Source organism: Phyllobates terribilis, unplaced genomic scaffold, assembly GCF_046119375.1.
Source record: "Phyllobates terribilis strain yellow unplaced genomic scaffold, ASM4611937v1 Scaffold_9__5_contigs__length_417890890, whole genome shotgun sequence".
NCBI lineage: Eukaryota > Metazoa > Chordata > Amphibia > Anura > Dendrobatidae > Phyllobates > Phyllobates terribilis.
In genome coordinates, this window is record NW_027362769.1 from 278,176,813 (window position 1) to 278,194,989 (window position 18,177).

At 45.3% G+C, this 18,177-nt stretch overlaps 1 protein-coding gene across 4 annotated transcripts in view; it reads left to right on the plus strand.

The window, feature by feature from the left end:
- The window catches only part of TNRC18 (trinucleotide repeat containing 18), a 739,821-nt gene extending 723,462 nt beyond the window's left edge, over positions 1-16,359 (plus strand). For all 4 annotated transcript variants that reach the window (XM_073647819.1, XM_073647820.1, XM_073647817.1 and 1 more), the window contains one exon: positions 15,177-16,359. In XM_073647819.1, coding sequence (XP_073503920.1) covers positions 15,177-15,383 — 207 coding nt within the window. In that variant the 3' untranslated portion in view covers positions 15,384-16,359. The remainder of the gene's footprint in view (positions 1-15,176) is intronic.
- The last annotated feature ends 1,818 nt before the right edge of the window (positions 16,360-18,177 follow it).

Sequence of the window (18,177 nt, forward strand, 5' to 3'; positions counted from 1 at the left end):
AACGTAGTGATTCCAAGGCCCACTTAATAGCCAAACACTCCTTCTCTACCACGCTATAGTTTTTCTCTACTAGGATAAGCTTTCTACTCAAGTAGGTGACCAAGTGCTCTTCACCATTCACTTTTTGTGACAATACCACCCCGTGGCCTACCTCCGAGGCATCTGTCTGTACAATGAAGGTTTCCTTGAAGTTTGGGCTGATGAGGACCGGCTGTCCACAGAGGCCCAATTTCATGGACTGAAAGGCTTCTTTTGCCTGACGGTTTAGGCCAGTTTTTAATGGCCTCAGATTTATTGATTTGGGGCTTGATAACTCCTCTGCCAATCACATACCCCAAATATCGGGATTCCTCTAGCCCTATCGCACATTTTTTGGGGTTTGCCATTATCCCCATGGCTCTGAGAGAATCCATCACCGCTTGTACCTGGGATAGGTGCGTATGCCAGTCGGTGCTAAAGATGATATCATCTAGATACGCAGACGCGTACTCCTGATGAGGCTTGAGCACTATGTCCATCAGCCTCTGGAATGTAGCCGGGGCCCCATGTAACCCAAAAGGTAAGACCACATAGTGATATAGACCCTCCGGAGTTATGAAGGCGGTCTTTTCCTTTGCCGATTCCGTGAGAGGTACCTGCCAGTAACCCTTGGTGAGATCGAGCATGGTAAAGTACTGGGCCTGCCCCAGTCTCTCAATCAGCTCATCCACCCTGGGCATTGGATAAAGGTCAAATTTCGAAACTTCATTCCATTTCCAGAAATCGTTACAGAAGCGTAACGATCCGTCTGGTTACAGGATCAGTACGATGGGGCTAGCCCACTCACTCCGTGATTCCTGAAAGACACCTAACTGGAGCATTTGTTTTACCTCAGCCGTGATGGCTTGCCTCTGGGCTTCGGGTACCCAGTATGGTCTCATTCGTACCTTTACCCCAGGTTCGGTGACAATGTCATGTTGGAGAACCATAGTCCTACCCAGTAGCTCACATCGGTATTCTGCTGCACCAGCGAGCAAGCCTCCTGTCGCTGCTGTTTAGTGAGAGCATCACTGATCCTGACCTCTCCCCCGGACGCATCCCTGGCTGAAGGTAGAGAATTCTCTGGTGGCATGTCCGGAGTGACGTCTGTAAATAAACACTCTCGATTTTTCCAAGGTTTTAGCAGGTTTACATGATAAACCTGCTCAGGTTTCCTCCTTCCGGGCTGATATACCCGGTAATTTACCTCCCCCACCTTTTCTCGAACTTCATACGCCCCTTGCCACTTGGCCATGAGCTTACTCTCGGCTGTGGGTACCAGTACTAACACCCGATCGCCCTTGTTAAAAAACCTGACCCTGGGTCTTTTATTATATGTACGCCTCTGTGCTGCCTGGGCATCTAACAGATGTTCTTTCACGATGGGCATGACCGCCGCGATCCAGTCCTGCATACTATCCACGTGTTCAATTATACTCCTATGTGGAGTCGGCTCTTGTTCCCACGTCTCTTTGGCTACGTCCAACAGACCCCTAGGGTGTCTGCCGTACAGTAACTCAAAGGGAGAGAACCCTGTGCAAGCCTGGGGTACCTCACGGACGGCGAGCATCAAATAGGGTAGCAACATGTCCCTATCCCTTCTGTCCTTAGAAAAAACCTTTTTAACATGGACTTGAGGGTTTTATTGAACCGTTCTACTAGCCCGTCGGTTTGAGGGTGGTACACCGAGGTGCGCAATTGTTTTATTTTTAGCAGTTTGCACAGTTCCCTTGTCACCTTGGACATAAAAGGGGTCCCTTGATCCGTAAGGATCTCCTTAGGTAGTCCAAGGCGACAGAACATGGCAAACAGCTCCCGTGCAATCAGTTTTGCCGAGGTGTGGCGTAGCGGTATAGCCTCCGGGTAGCGGGTGGCATAGTCGACGACCACTAGTATATGTTGGTGGCCACGAGCGGATTTTACAATGGGCCCTACCAAGTCCATTGCAATCCGTTCAAAAGGTACTTCTATCACTGGCAGAGGTACCAATGGGCTATGGAAACTTGCGGTGGGTGTGGTCTACTGACATTTGGGGCAGGATTTGCAGTACGTTTGGACCTCCAAGTAAATCCACAGCCAAAAGAACTGCTGCAAGATAAGCTCTTGCGTCTTTTCAACCTCTAAGTGTCCACCCAGCAGGTGTGTGTGCGCCATCTCCAGAACCGCCCGACGGTACGACTGAGATACCACTAACTGTAGACGACCTCGTCCCTGATTTTGTCTACCCTATAGAGCAACTCACCGTTGACCACCATTTGTGGAAACACAGTATCTGCACCGGGCTGTTGAGCTACACCATTTACCTCTAACACCCTTTCCCGAGCCCGAGTCAGGGTGGGATCCTGTAGCTGAGCTGTCCTAAACGTGCCTCGGGACACTTCCCGCTCGGGGATCAATGGGGTCTCCTCAACCTCTCCTGCCAGCACCTCTAGGGGAAACCTATCGGAGTCACACTCTGTCCCTAGGTTGGACACCCCTATGACAGGTACCCCTGACTCTGGTTCTTCGGGTATAGCGCCCGTAATAAATTTTACTGGGGGGAGAGTGGTTTTTGTTTTTCCACAGAGTCCAGAACAGGGGCAAGTCTCTTCCCAACACAGTCCCATGGGGAAGAGTTTTTACCACCCCCACCACATGTTTCGTGTCCCCACATGGCGTGGACAACACTACCTCCGCGACTGGGTATTCTCGGAGGTCCCCATGGATACACACAACCCCGACTGTCCGTCCTCTGGGGTTGTCTCCTGCCACCAGCGACTCATGTACCAAAGTCACAAGGCTCCCTGAGTCTAAGAGGGCCTCCGTTGGGTACCCATTAACCAGTACCTGGCACAGTTGGGGTTCACTGTCCGGGCGGTAGGCACTCGCAGTGCAGACGGTCTGGGTGTACAGTGAGACCCGGCGGTTATACCTGCAGTCGATGGGCTCTGTAGTCAGGGGGGCAGTTAGCAACCACATGTCCCGGCCCCTGACACCGCCAGCACCTAATGGTGGAGGTACTATTAGTATTTGTGACCATTTGGGAGGGTACCAGTCTCCTGCCACTCTCACTCCGGTGTACCCCTTCAGCACGAGTACGGTGCTGACTGTCCTCAGCAGAGGGACGCGACCCCTTTCCCAGTTCCTGGGTTGGCAGGGATTGGCGTGACAGCCGTGAGGGGGCAGAGTCTCGGATAAAGTCCTGGTGGACGGGCGCTGTACCTGAAAAACCCGAGTCAGGGGTACCTGCCGTAGGGGTGTCCAACCTAGGGACAGAGTGTGCCCCCGATAGGTTTCCCCTAGAGGTGCTGTCAGGAGAGGTCAAGGAGGCCCCATTGATCCCCGAGCTAGAAGTGTCCCGAGGCACATTTGGGACAGCTCAGCTGCAGGATCCCACCCTGACTCGGGCGCGGGAAAGGGTGCTAGAGGTAAAAGGTATAGCTCAACAGCCCGGTGGAGATACTGTGATTCCACACATGGTGGTCAACGGTGAGTTGCTCTATCGGGTAGACAAAATCAGGGACGAGGTCGTGTACAGTTAGTCGTACCTCAGTCGTACCATCGGGCGGTTCTGGAGATGGCACACACACACCTGTTTGGTGGACACTTAGGGGTTAAAAAGACGCAAGAGCATATCTTGCTGCGTTTCTTTTGGCCGGGAATTTACTTGGAGGTTCAAAAGTATTGCGAATCCTGCCCCAAGTGTCAGCTGACCACATCCACCGCAAGATTTCGTAGCCCATTGGTACCTCCGCACGTGATAGAGGTACCTTTTGAACGAATTGCAATGGACTTAGTAGAGCCCATTGTAAAATCCGCTCGAGGCCACCAACATATACTTGTGGTCGTCAACTGTGCCACTCGGTACCCGGAGGCTATACCGCTACGCCACACCACGGCGAAACTGATTGCACGGAGCTGTTTGCCATGTTCTGTCGCCTTGGGCTACCTAAGGAGATCCTGACGGATCAAGGGACCCCTTTTATGTCCAAGGTGACGAGAGAAGTGTGCAAACTGCTAAAATAAAACAATTGCGCACCTCGGCGTACAACCCTCAAACCGACGGGCTGGTAGAACGGTTCAATAAAACCCTCAAGTTCATGTTAAAAAAGGTGGTTTCTAAGGACGGAAGGGATTGGGACATGTTACTACCCTATTTGATGTTCGCCGTCCGTGAGGTACCCCAGGCTTGCACAGGGTTCTCTGCCTTTGAGTTATTGTACAGCAGACACCCTAGGCGTCTGTTGTGCGTAGCCAAAGAGACGTGGGAACAAGAGCCGATTCCACATAAGAGTATAATTGAACACGTGGCTAGTATGCAGGACCGGATCGCGACGGTCATGCCATCGTGAAAGAACATCTGTTAGAAACCCAGGCAGCACGAAGGCGCACATGTAACAAAAGAGCCACGATCAGGTCTTTTAACAAGAGCGATCGGGTGGTAGTACGCGTACCCTCAGCCAGGGGTGCATCCGGGGGAGAGGTCAGGATAAGTGATGCTCTCACTAAACAGCAGTGACGGGAGGCTCGCTCGCTGGTGCAGAGAATACCGACGTGTTCTCTGCGCTACCGGGTAGGACTGCGGTTCTCCAACATGACATTGTCACCGAACCTGGGGTAAGGGTACGAATGAGACCGTACCGGGTACCCGAAGGCAAGCCGGCTGAGGTAAAACAAATGCTCCAGTTAGGAGTCATCGAGGAATCATGGAGTGAATGGGCTAGGCCCATCTTACTGATCCCAAAACCAGACGAATCATTACGCTTCTGTAACGATTTCCGGAAATTAAATGAAGTGTCAAAGTTGGACCTTTGTCCAACGCCAAGGAGAGGAATGCGCGAGTCACCAGGCGGTTTCTATCACTGCAAAATTTCAGTCTCTCTGTAGAAGTCAATTCAAAACTTAGTCCAGAAACATGAGGTCAGACAACTTCTAAACTAGAATACCACAAAAAAAGTCTATAGCGGCCAGTAACCGCCAGACAAGAAGAGAATCTGACAATATATATAAAAAATATAATTTTATTCAAAATAGAAGATTAAAAGTAGATTGAAATAGACAAGGGAATAAACCTCCAAAAATAGGGGGAATGGAAAACACAATGCGGTCTACTGCATACATATCATGTGAATAGAAGCGCCTACAGGATGATACACCTCAATATGGTATAATACCGAACCCAAACAGCTGCTAGGCATCTGAAACAGGGGACCACTGCACCCTAGTGTTGCGCAAGTACGGCAAGGAGAGTATATCCTCTGTATACAGTATACCAGGGCCAAGAGGACTGAGAAACTCAGAATGGCATAACTAGCTCGATAAGCTGCAAAGTGAAACCCTCATGAAGGAAAGGGATGATGTATGTGATGCCATTGAAGAGGGAACGGTAGTACCTGATGGCAATGTGAATCCTAAAGCGCTGGAGACCTGATGTGTTCCCCCCACACCCGACTGACGCCGTTTCGTGTCACGCCCCGGAAGAAGCAACATAGCGAAACTGCGTCCGTCGGGTGTGGGGAGGACACATCAGGTCTCCAGCGCTTTAGGATTCACCTTGCCATCAGGTACTACCGTTCCCTCTTCACTGGCATCACATACATCATCCCTTTCTTTCATGAGGGTTTCACTTTGCAGCTTATCTAGCTAGTTATGCCATTCTGAGTTTCTCAGTCCTCCTGGCCCTGGTATATACAGAGGATATACTCTCCTTGCCGCACTTGCGCAACACTAGGGTGCAGTGGTCCTCTGTTTCAGATACCTAGCAGCTGTTTGGGTTCAGTATTATACCATATTGAGGTGTATCATCCTGTAGGCGCTCCTATTCACATGATATGTATGCAGTAGACCGCATTGTGTTTTCCATTCCCCCCATTTTTGGAGGTTTATTCCCTTGTCTATTTCAATGTACTTTTAATCTTCTATTTTGAATAAAATTATGTTTTTTATATACAGTACAGACCAAAAGTTTGGACACACCTTCTCATTTAAAGATTTTTCTGTATTTTCATGACTATGACAATTGTACATTCACACTGAAGGCATCAAAACTATGAATTAATACATATGGAATTATATACTTAACAAAAAAGTGTGAAACAACTGAAAATGTCTTATATTCTAGGTTCTTCAAAGTAGCCACCTTTTGCTTTGATGACTGCTTTGCACACTCTTGGCATTCTCTTGATGAGCTTCAAGAGGTGGGCACCTGAAATCGCCTTCCAACAATCTTGAAGGAGTTCCCAGAGATGCTTAGCACTTGTTGGCCCTTTTGCCTTCACTCTGCAGTCCAGCTCACCCCAAACCATCTCGATTTGGTTCACGTCTGGTGACTGTGGAGGCCAGGTCATCTGGCGTAGCACCCCATCACTCTCCTCCTTGGTCAAATAGCCCTTACACAGCCTGGAGGTGTGTTTGGGGTCATTGTCCTGTTGAAAAATAAATAATGGTCCAACTAAACGCAAACCGGATGGAATAGCATGCCGCTGCAAGATGCTTTGGTAGCCATGCTGGATCAGTATGCCTTCAATTTTGAATAAATCCCCAACAGTGTCACCAGCAAAGCACCCCCACACCATCACACCTCCTCCTCCATGCTTCACGGTGGGAACCAGGCATGTAGAGTCCATCTGTTCACCTTTTCTGCGTCGCACAAAGACACGGTGGTTGGAACCAAAGATCTCAAATTTGGACTCATCAGACCAAAGCACAGATTTCCACTGGTTTAATGTCCATTCCTTGTGTTCTTTAGCCCAAACAAGTCTCTTCTGCTTGTTGCCTGTCCTTAGCAGTGGTTTCCTAGCAGCTATTTTACCATGAAGGCCTGCTGCACAAAGTCTCCTCTTAACAGTTGTTGTAGAGATGTGTCTGCTGCTAGAACTCTGTGTGACATTGACCTGGTCTCTAATCTGAGCTGCTGTTAACCTGCAATTTCTGAGGCTGGTGACTCGGATAAACTTATCCTAAGAAGCAGAGGTGATTCTTGGTCTTCTTTTCCTGGGGCGGTCCTCATGTGAGCCAGTTTCTTTGTAGCACTTGATGGTTTTTGCAACTGCACTTGGGGACACTTTCAAAGTGTGCCCAATTTTTCGCACTGACTGACCTTCATTTCTTAAAGTAATGATGGCCACTTGTTTTTCTTTACGTAGCTGCTTTTTTCTTGCCATAATACAAATTCTAACAGTCTATTCAGTAGGACTATCAGCTGTGTATCCACCAGACTTCTGCACAACACAACTGATGGTCCCAACCCCATTTATAAGGCAAGAAATCCCACTTATTAAACCTGACAGGGCACACCTGTGAAGTGAAAACCATTTCTGGTGACTACCTCTTGAAGCTCATCAAGAGAATGCCAAGAGTGTGCAAAGCAGTCATCAAAGCAAAAGGTGGCTACTTTGAAGAACCTAGAATATAAGACATATTTTCAGGTGTTTCACACTTTTTGTTAAGTATATAATTCCACATGTGTTAATTCATAGTTTTGATGCCTTCAGTGTGAATGTACAATTTTCATAGTCATGAAAATACAGAAAAATCTTTAAATGAGAAGGTGTGTCCAAACTTTTGGTCTGTACTGTATGTATATATTTATATATATGTATGTATGTATATATATATATATATATATATATATATATATATATATATACACACACACACATTGGGGAAAATGAGTATTTGGTACACTGACGGTTTTGTAAGTTTTCCCACAACAGCCCAGGACCTCAATATCCAGTATTTTCACCTCCAAGATTGTCTGTGTCACGGGTGTGTCATAAGTGACAGACAGTCGCTCTGCAGTTGGTTGCAGGAGATCTCTTCGTTTGGCATTACAGACACCTTCTTAGAAGCTGTCTCTCTAGGACCCACCGGCTACGTTTCATTTGCTAAATAACACCCTGGCCTGAATGTATAAATATCGCTGTTTGCTAGAGGGAGGTGCCGGCGATACTCACATGACCCCTTTTGAAGGCTTGGAGCAAGTGCATTACTTCTTCCTCTCTGGTGCTAAGAGGACGTCTGTTCGCTCTCTGAAGTCGACTAAAGTTAAGCTACCTTCCCTAGTTTGTTCCTTCTTGTTGTCTTTAGTTGTCAGTGGGGATCGACTAGCGCTCCTCCCCTCTCTTCCCTAGCCAGGGCCACACGTCAGGGGAAAACAGGGTGAGGTTCCTGTACAGTGCAGAACCAATATAGGTGTAACATACCTGGCGGCGTCCTTGCATGGTGGTCCATCTCCCACTGTGCAAGAGAGCGCACTTGATCTCCTGTCCAGAGTGTCTCTCTGGCTTCCCTCCATGCTGTCTGTTTGTGTCTGTCTCTGCTGCTTAAGGGCGGCGCCCGATCACTTCCTGCTTTTTGTACCTGCTGTGGGTCACACCCCTTGTGCGTCCTCAGCCTATTGCTGTCTGACACTTGGTATATAGCTCAGCAGCTCCCTTCTATCCCTGCCTGAGCATAGTGTTTTCCTTCAGTGTGTGCTTGCACTCTGAAGGTGCCAGGTCCCGTCTTTGTTTCCTTGTCTGCCTTTCCTGGAGGCTGTATTTCCAGGCCTGTCTGAACTTAGTCCTGTATGTCTCCTGCTTTGCGGTATTAGTTCCCGTGTCTGAACTAAGTCCTGTATGTCTCCTGCTTTTCGGTATTAGTTCCCGTGTCTGAACTGAGTCCTGTATGTCTCCTGCTTTTCGGTATTAGTTCCCGTGTCTGAACTGAGTCCTGTATGTCTCCTGCTTTTCGGTATTAGTTCCCGTGTCTGAACTAAGTCCTGTATGTCTCCTGCTTTTCGGTATTAGTTCCCGTGTCTGAACTGAGTCCTGTATGTCTCCTGCTTTTCGGTATTAGTTCCCGTGTCTGAACTGAGTCCTGTATGTCTCCTGCTTTTTGTATCAGTTCCCGTGTCTGAACTGAGTCCTGTATGTCTCCTGCTTTTTGTATCAGTTTCCGTGTCTGTACTGAGTCCTGTATTTCTCCTGCTTTGCGGTATCAGCTCCCGTGTCTGAACTGAGTCCTGTATGTCTCCTGCTTTGCGGTATTAGTTCCCGTGTCTGGACTGAGTCCTTTCTGTGTTCTCTTGTCTGTCCTGTCTGAACACGCTCCTAGCCTGTTCCTCCCGCCTTCTAGGGGCCGATTACCTAGACCTGTTCCTGTATCTTGTCTGTCCTGTCTGAACACGCTCCTAGCCTGTTCCTCCCGCCTTCTAGGGGCCGATTACCTAGACCCGCTCCTGTATTTTGTCTGTCCTGTCTGAACACGCTCCTTGCCTGTTCGTCCCGCCTCTCTGGGGGCAGTATTCCCAGACCTGCTCCTGTATCCCGCTGCAGTGTCGGTCTCCTCCGTACACTCAGTTCCAGTCTGAACTCTCTCCTATCCTTTACCTGTTTTGCCTCTATGTCCGTTCCCTTCCTTTTTCTGCAGAGTCTGAACTCGTACCTAACTCCTGCCTGTTGTCTCTGTACTCCCGTTTGTGAGTTTGTGGTCCACTCGCTACTTCACTGCAAGTACCCTGTGGGTGTCTGGCTCTGTCTTTCCCTTCCTGTCTGTTCCGTGTGAACAGAGTCCTGTCCTGCCCTGCTTCTGCCCGCTGCTCTGGCAGTCCTGTCCTGCCCTGCTTCTGCCCGCTGCTCCGGCAGTCCTGTCCTGCCCTGCTTCTGCCCGCTGCTCCGGCAGTCCTGTCCTGCCCTGCTCAGCCTTGTCTGCACTCTAGCTGTGCTTGCCTGTAACCCTCTGCCTGTATTGTTCCTGAGTCCCGGTGTGTACTGGGTCCTATCCCGCCTGTGTTCCTACCTGCTAGTGCCTCCCTGTCTGCACTCTAGCTGTGCTTGCCTTTACCCCCCTGCCTGCATACCCGCCTGCCTGCATACCAGTCGTGCCTGCCTATACCCACCAGTCTGTGTGCCAGCCTACCAGCCTGTTCCTGTATTCCCCTGTGTGGGTCAACAGCCGTGTCCGGGGTCTGTCCTGGAGTAGCACCTGGTCCCTCTGCTCGGTTCCTCCTTGGTGCACTGGCGTCGTATGCCGTCGTGCGACCCTGGTCGGATCGGGTGAATACTTAGTCACGCCCCTCCAGGCATTCACTCTCCGGCGCGGTCCAGTGGAATCACTACCAATCCCACGCACACGCCGCTTAGCCCGGGCGTGTGCATAACAATAGGGACCTTATGGGAGTCAGGGTGATATAAGGTCAGCCTAAGAGGTCTCCACTACCCCCTTTCCCTAGAGTCTGGGCCCCCTTTTCCCCCTTCCCTTTGTGTTGCACTTGGACTGTCATGCAAGGTGTAGGAAAGACTGAGACCAGCCACCCAAACAACTGCTTTTACAATCAGTTTGCATAACCATAGAATTTCTGCATAAATTGTTAAAAATTGTCTCAGGGAAGCTCATGTGCATGCTCTTCGTCCTCATCGGCGTCTCCGGGTCTCCACCTGACTGCAGTTTGTCATCGTAACCAACTTGAGTGGGCAAATGCTCACATTCGATGGTGTCTGGAACGTTGGAGAGGTGTTCTCTTCATGGATGAATCTCGGTTTTCACTGTACAGGACAGATGTCAGGCTGAATGTATGACGTTGTGGGGGTGAGCGGTTTGCTGATGTCAACGTTGTCAGTCGAGTGGCCCATGGTGTTGGTGGGGTTATGGTATGGGCAGGTGTATGTTATGGACAGTGAACACAGGTGTATTTTATTGATGCCATTTTGAATGCACAGAGATACCTTTATGAGATCCTGAGGCCCATTGTTGTGCCATTCATCCACGACCATCACCTCATGTTGTAGCATGATAATGCACGGCCCCATGATGCAAGGCTGTAGAACTGAAAGCTGAAAACATCGCAATTCTTGCATTGCCAGCATACTCATCGGACATGTCACCCATTGAGCAAGTTTGATTTGCTGTGGATCGGCGTTTACAGTGACTGCGTGTTCAAGTTCCTGTCAATATTCTCGAAACTTAGCACAGCCATTTAAGAGGAGTGGACCAACATTCCACAGGCCACAATCAACAACCTGATCAACTCTATGAGAAGGAGATGTGTGAGGCAAACGGTGATCACATCAGATACTGACTGTTTTTTTGACCCCCCCCAGACCCCTGCCCAATACTGTAAAACTGTACATTTTAGAGTGGCCTTTTATTGTAGTCAGCCTAAGGCGCACCTGTGTAATAATCATGCTGTCTAATCAGCATTTGGATATGCTACACCTGTGAGGTGGATGAATTATATTGGCAATGGAGAAGTGCTCACTAGCACAGATTTAGACACATTTGTGAACAATATTTGAGGAAAAAAAGGCCTTTTGTGTACATAGAAAAAGTCTTAGATCTTTGAGTTCAGCTTCTGAAAAATGGTAGCAAAAACAAAAGTGTTGTGTTTATATTTTTGTTCAGTATGTATGTATGTATATATGTGTGTGTATATATATATAATCTTGCTGACACCTGGGTAAAAATATAAAGAAAATACTTGTCTGTTTTTCAGTTCAGTTTAAGGCCACATAGGACAACTGAAATTAATTTTAAACTTGTGTTCCCCTTTCCATAACAACTGTTTAAATATTTTTATACGTTGGACACGTTTTTGTGAATGGGGCTAGAAACATCAGCGTCTTTCCTCTTTATTTTATTTACCTTTTTCCTACTTTATGCACATTGCACTCTCTATGTTCTGTGACTCGCAGAAGCTGGATGAAGACACTGCCCATAAAAGGGTGGATAGGGTACATAGAACAGCGTGAGTGCAGTGCGCAGCCACTGGATTACGGCGCATTTCACAGGACAGTGTGACTTTCAAGGGAGGGGGGTGGTATTGTAATGAAGAGAGTAGGCAGGGATTCCTTCCAGGCACCCCATGCCCCGGAGCCTGCAAGGAATCATTAAAAGTGCATTTCTCTCAACATCTAGACCGCAGCTATGAGTCATGTAAGTAAGACTAGTTTAACCATTCTATTACCTGTATGCCCGTGATAATAGCTTAAAAAGGTCACAGGGGGTGACAGATCCCCTTTAAATGTTTATTTAGGCATAGCAACTTGTAGTTTTTAATCTAATCTCTAAATTTAAAAAATTTAAATGTTTTGATATGATGTTGCAAAAAGTTCTATTGAGTATAAAAAACAACTTTTACAAAAACTTGTAGCTTGATTTTTATCATATGAATTTACCCCTCTGTTTAGGAAGTTTATCAATCTAAAATTATACGGACATGGCTGGACGAGAGCCATGACTGGGCAGTTAATTTACAGGGCTATAGTCTGTTCATAAATGACCGTACAAACAAGCGAGGTGTGGGGGGGTGTTTATATGTAAAATCATCCTTACAACCCATCTTGCGTGAGAATATATGTGAATCTAATGAAAATGTAGAGTCCCTGTGGGTGGAGATAAGGGAAGGGGGAAAAAATAATAAATTACTGATAGGAGTTTGTTTTAAGTCTCCAAAAATAATGGAAGCAGCGGAGAATGTCCTCATAAAGCAAATAAATGAAGCAGTGACTCAAGGCGAAGTCATTATTATGGGTGACTTCAACTACCCTGAAACACATTGGGGAACAGAAACCTGTAGTTCAAGCAAAGGAAATAGGTTTTTGACAACTATGAGAGACAATGACCTTTCACAACTGGTTCAGGGCCCAACAAGAAGGGGGGCACTGCTAGACCTAATATTAACCAACAGGCCAGACCGCATATCAAATATACGAGTTGGGGGTCGCTTGGTTAATAGTGATCACAAAATAATAAGTTTTCATGTATCCTTTAATAAGATGTGTAGTAAAGGGGTTACAAGGACACTAAACTTCAGGAAGGCAAATTTTCAACGGTTGAGAGATGATCTTAGTGCAATAAACTGGGACGATATCCTGAGACATAAAACTACACAAAGCAAATGGGAGACATTTATTAGCATCCTGAATAGGACCTGTGCACAATATATACCCTATGGTAATAAACATGCTACAAATAGGAGGAAACCACTATGGCTAAATAGAGCTGTAAGGGGCGCAATAAGTTACAAAAAGAAAGCATTTAGAGAACTAAAGCAAGTAGGTAGTGATGAGGCATTAAATAAATACAGAAAATTAAATAAATTCTTTAAAAACCAAATCAAGGCAGCAAAGATTGAGACAGAGCGAATCATTGCCAGAGAAAGTAAAAATAATCCCAAAATATTCTTTAACTACATAAACAGTAAAAAACTAAAAAGTGATAGTGTTGGCCCCCTTAAAAATAGTCTGGGTGAAATGGTGGATGAGGATGAGGAAAAAGCCAATATGCTAAATGATTTTTTTTCAACATTATTTACACAAGAAAATCGCATGACAGAAAACATGATCAGTGATAACAAAAATTCTCCATTAAATGTCACTTGCTTAACCCAGCAGGAAGTATGGCGGCATCTAAAAATCACTAAAGTTGACAAATCCCCGGGTCCAGATGGGATACATCGGCGAGTACTGCAGGAATTAAGCAAAGTCATAGATAGACCATTATTTTTAATCTTTAAAAATTCCAAAATAACAGGGTCTGTACCACAGGACTGGCGTATAGCAAATGTGGTGCCAATATTCAAAAAGGGGACAAAAACCGAACTTGGAAACTATAGGCCAGTAAGCTTAACCTCTACTGTGGGTAAAATCCTGGAGGGTTTCCTAAGAGATGCTATAATAGAGTATCTGAAGAAGAATAACCTCATGACCCAATATCAACATGGGTTTACGAGGGACCGTTCCTGTCAAACTAATCTGATCAGCTTTTATGAGGAGGCAAGTTCTGGACTGGACCAAGGAAATGCAGTGGATGTTGTGTATATGGACTTTTCAAAAGCTTTTGATACGGTTCCACACAAAAGGTTGATACATAAAATGAGAACAATGGGGATAGGGGAAAATATATGTATGTCGGTTAAGAACTGGCTCAATGATAGGAAAAAAGGGTGGTTATTAATGGAACGCACTCAGACTGGGTCACAGTTAACAGTGGGGGACCACAGGGGTCAGTATTGGGCCCCCTTCTTTTTAACATATTTATTAATGACCTTGTAGGGGGCATACATAGTAGTATTTCAATATTTGCAGATGACACTAAACTCTCTAGGGTAATCAATACAGAGGAGGACAATTTTATATTACAGGAGGATCTATGTAAACTAGAAGCTTGGGCTGATAAATGGCCAATGAGCTTTAATGGGGATAAATGTAAGGTAATGCACTTGGGCAGAGGAAATAAAATGTATAATTATATGCTTAATTGTAAAACGCTGGGCAAAACTGTAACTGAAAAAGACCTGGGTGTATTGGTGGACGACAAGCTCACGTTTGGTGGCCAGTGTCAGGCAGCTGCTGCAAAGGCAAATAAAATAATGGGATGCATTAAAAGAGGCATAGATGCTCATGAGGAGAACATAATTTTACCTCTATACAAGTCACTAGTGCGACCACACTTAGAATACTGTGTACAGTTCTGGTCTCCGGTGTATAAGAAAGACATAGCTGAACTAGAGCGGGTGCAGAAAAGAGCGACCAAGATTATTAGAGGACTGGGGGGTCTGCAATACCAAGACAGGTTATTACACTTGGGGTTATTTACTGTGGAATAAAGAAGGCTTAGGGGTGATCTTATTACTATGTACAAGTATATGAGGGGACAGTACAAAGACCTTTCTGCTGATCTTTTTACTCTGAGGCCAGAGACGGGGACAAGGGGGCATCGTCTACGTCTGGAGGAAAGAAGGTTTAATTATAATCACAGACGCGGATTCTTTACTGTAAGAGCAGTGAGACTATGGAACTCTCTGCCGCATGATGTAATGAGTGATTCACTATTAAAATTTAAGAAGGGCATGGATGCCTTTCTTGAAAAGTATAATATTACAGGTTATATATACTAGATTGCTTGATAGGGCGTTGATCCAGGGAACTAGTCTGATTGCCGTATGGAGTCAGGAAGGATTTTTTTCTCCAATGTGGAGCTTAGTGTTTGCCACATGGGTTTTTTTTTGCCTTCCCATCTGGATCAACATGTTAAGCTATGGGTTGAACTAGATGTACTTAGTCTTCCTTCAACCTTAAAAAACTATGTAAAACTACGTTACTATACCTCCTAACAATCCACCAGATTTTTGTATTAACAAATAATGCACAACACATTTAAATTTCAGAATATAAACATATTTTGCTTGTCTTTTGCAGCGTGCTTTGTACCAGTCCTCGCATGTGGATGAAAATGATGTGCAGACTGTTTCTCACAAGTGTCTTGTTGTAGCTCTCGATCAGTATGAGCAGATGCTAAGAACAAAAAAGTACCAGGACAGTGAGGACCTCTACTATCTTGCAGGAACCTATGAGCCCACCACAGGAATGATCTTTAATACTGATGGAGTACCTGTCATCTGCTGAATACATTGAAATTTTGCAGTGTATCAAAGACTTTGTGACAATCATTAATACACTATAACTCGAGTAGTGCAGGCCTTCTTTTAACCTTCCACGATATAAAATAACACTATAAAAATTGTACAGAAGGGAAAAAGTCAGAAAATTTAAAAGAAAAACTAAACGTTAATTTTACATATTGGTTTCACCCAGCCAAAAGGTGAGGTAACTAGTTCAAAGTTTAATTTTGTTCATGGACATTTTTGGCTTAAATATTTAAAGCGCAATACAGTATTCATTAGTAGTTCAAAATCTTTTATATTTTCTAGAATTCATCAGCAGCAAATATATAATAAATAAAAGTACTTGTAAATAGGAAGATGGTTTGTAAAAGCTGTGGGAGCACTTATCTAAATAATATTGTGATATTCCTTTCTTCAAGCATAAGTACGTATTGACGGTAGGCAAACATAAAGCACTTAAAAAATGTATAACCTGGATTCATATGTGCGTGTATGTATATATATATATATATATATATATATATATATACACACGAGTATATATAAAGGCTCATGCTAAATACTCCCATATGGCCAGAGAAAGTAAACTATATTTTAGACATAGTATTTCAGATCATGGTACCATTATCTGGACCAAACATGGCTCTAACAGCTAGTTGGTTTATACATATATAAATATTATTTTTTAGATTTTAACTGGGATCACATGCACAGATGAAACATTTCACACTAATGTATTTGTACTGTATGTATTTGCATTTATGTAATGTATGAAATGTTATCCCGATGACGCATAATTGCATTCCATATATTTCAAAATATTATTTCCCATCATTTATAAAAACAATTACCAATCTTTTCAGACAATCTTGAGATGAAAAATAGTTGTCTTTGTTTCTTGTTGTTTCTTAAGCATATATATTTTGTTTTTTTCTTTGCATTTCTGTTCCTTTTTCATAAAATTTGTTGTAGATCAATTTTGTGTGAAATACTTTTCTTTCATATAAGATCCTTTTATATGGTTCAATTACTTTTTTAAATGTTTCATTGCAGATTATACAACATAACAAGGTTACATCATAGAACAAAAGAACAAACAGCATTTCTCATTGCTCATAAACCCCTTCACGACCTAGATGTATCCATATGTTTTGGTTGGGAAGGGGTTCCTGACCTAGGACGTATGGGTACTTCCTGGTGATCATACGGGCACAGGAGCTGTGCCCGCGCATTGGCTCTGGGAGCTCAGCTTACATGATAGCTAAGGCCTGGCTCTCACAGCCAGGAGCAGTGCCTACATCGTCCCCGGATATCGATCACATTTATATGGCTCGGAGAGGGAGGGGGCTCCCTTTCCTGTTCGAATGGCGCCCCCGTGACGTCATCAGGAGGACTTGATCATTGCCATGGCAACCTTACGTCATCATTAGTGTTGAGCGATTTTGTTCGGCATTTCAAATTCGTGTTCGGTGTTCCGGCTTGTTCGCGCCAAAAAATCAGCTCAAACATCTTTGATTTGCCATGCTGTCACAACATCTGGGTTACATGCCATCATAACATATGGGTTACACAGCTACGGAAAACCTGTTAGACCATGCTCAAAGCATGGTCTAAGAGGCTTTTGTCAGTGCAGCACTAACAGGTATAAGGCATTGCAATGCTGGTGCATGGTACCAGTGATCAGACTGATAAAAGTCAAAGTCCCATAGAGGGACTAAGTAAGAAAGTTGAAAAAAAAAATTTTAAAAATATTTTTAAAGAAAGCACAAAATAATCATCTTGTCCCACAAAAAACAACCCGCCATATAGCTCCATCAGTGGAAAAATAAAAAAGCTATAGCTCTCAGAGTATAGCGATGCAAAAAAATGTTTTTCTATAAAATAGAAAATATATTGTGCAAAAGCTGCAAAACATAAAAAATGATATGAATGTGGTATCACTGTCTTATCAATTTTACCACACGCGGAACGGCATTAAAAAAAAAACGCAAAACAATTCCTGAATTGCTGGTTTTTGTTCATTCTGCCTCCCAAAAATCGGAGATTGAAAATGATCAAAACATGTTATATTCCCAAAAATGGTACCAATAAAAATGTCAACCCCCGTCCCGGAAAAAACAAGCTCTCACACGACTCTTGGCAGAAATATTAAAAAATTATAGCTCTCAAATATGGCGATGCAAAAAGTTCTTTGTGCAAAAAAAAAAAAAAAAAGCAGCTTAGTTTGTGATAGTGTTACGCTCGCGCCTGGACTGACTGGCATTAGCGTGATTAGTGATCCCACTGTACCATGAGCCGAGGAGTGCCTGGAGGGGCGTAACTAAGTATCAACCCGATCCGACCAAGGTCGCACGGCGGCTCAGTCAACTCCGTGAACCAAGAAGGAACCGAGCAGAGGGACCAGGTGCTACTCCAGGTCAGACCCCGGTCACAGCGGTTGACCCACACCGGGGAATGCAGGAACAGGCAGGTAAGACTGGCATACAGACAGGTGGGTATTGGCAGGCACGGCTGGTATGCAGACAGGTGGGTACTGGTAAGCACGGCTGGTATGCAGACAGGTGGGTACTGGCAAGCACGGCTGGTATGCAGACATGTGGGTACTGGCAAGCACGGCTGGCATGCAGACAGGTGGGTACTGGCAAGCACGGCTGGAGTGCAGACAGGGAGATACTGGCAAGCATGGCTGGAGTGCAGACAGGCAGGTACTAGCAGGTTGGAGCGCAGGCTGGATAGGGTCCAGTACAGACTGGGAGACAGGAACAGAGCCGCAGATGCGGTAGACAAGCAGAGTA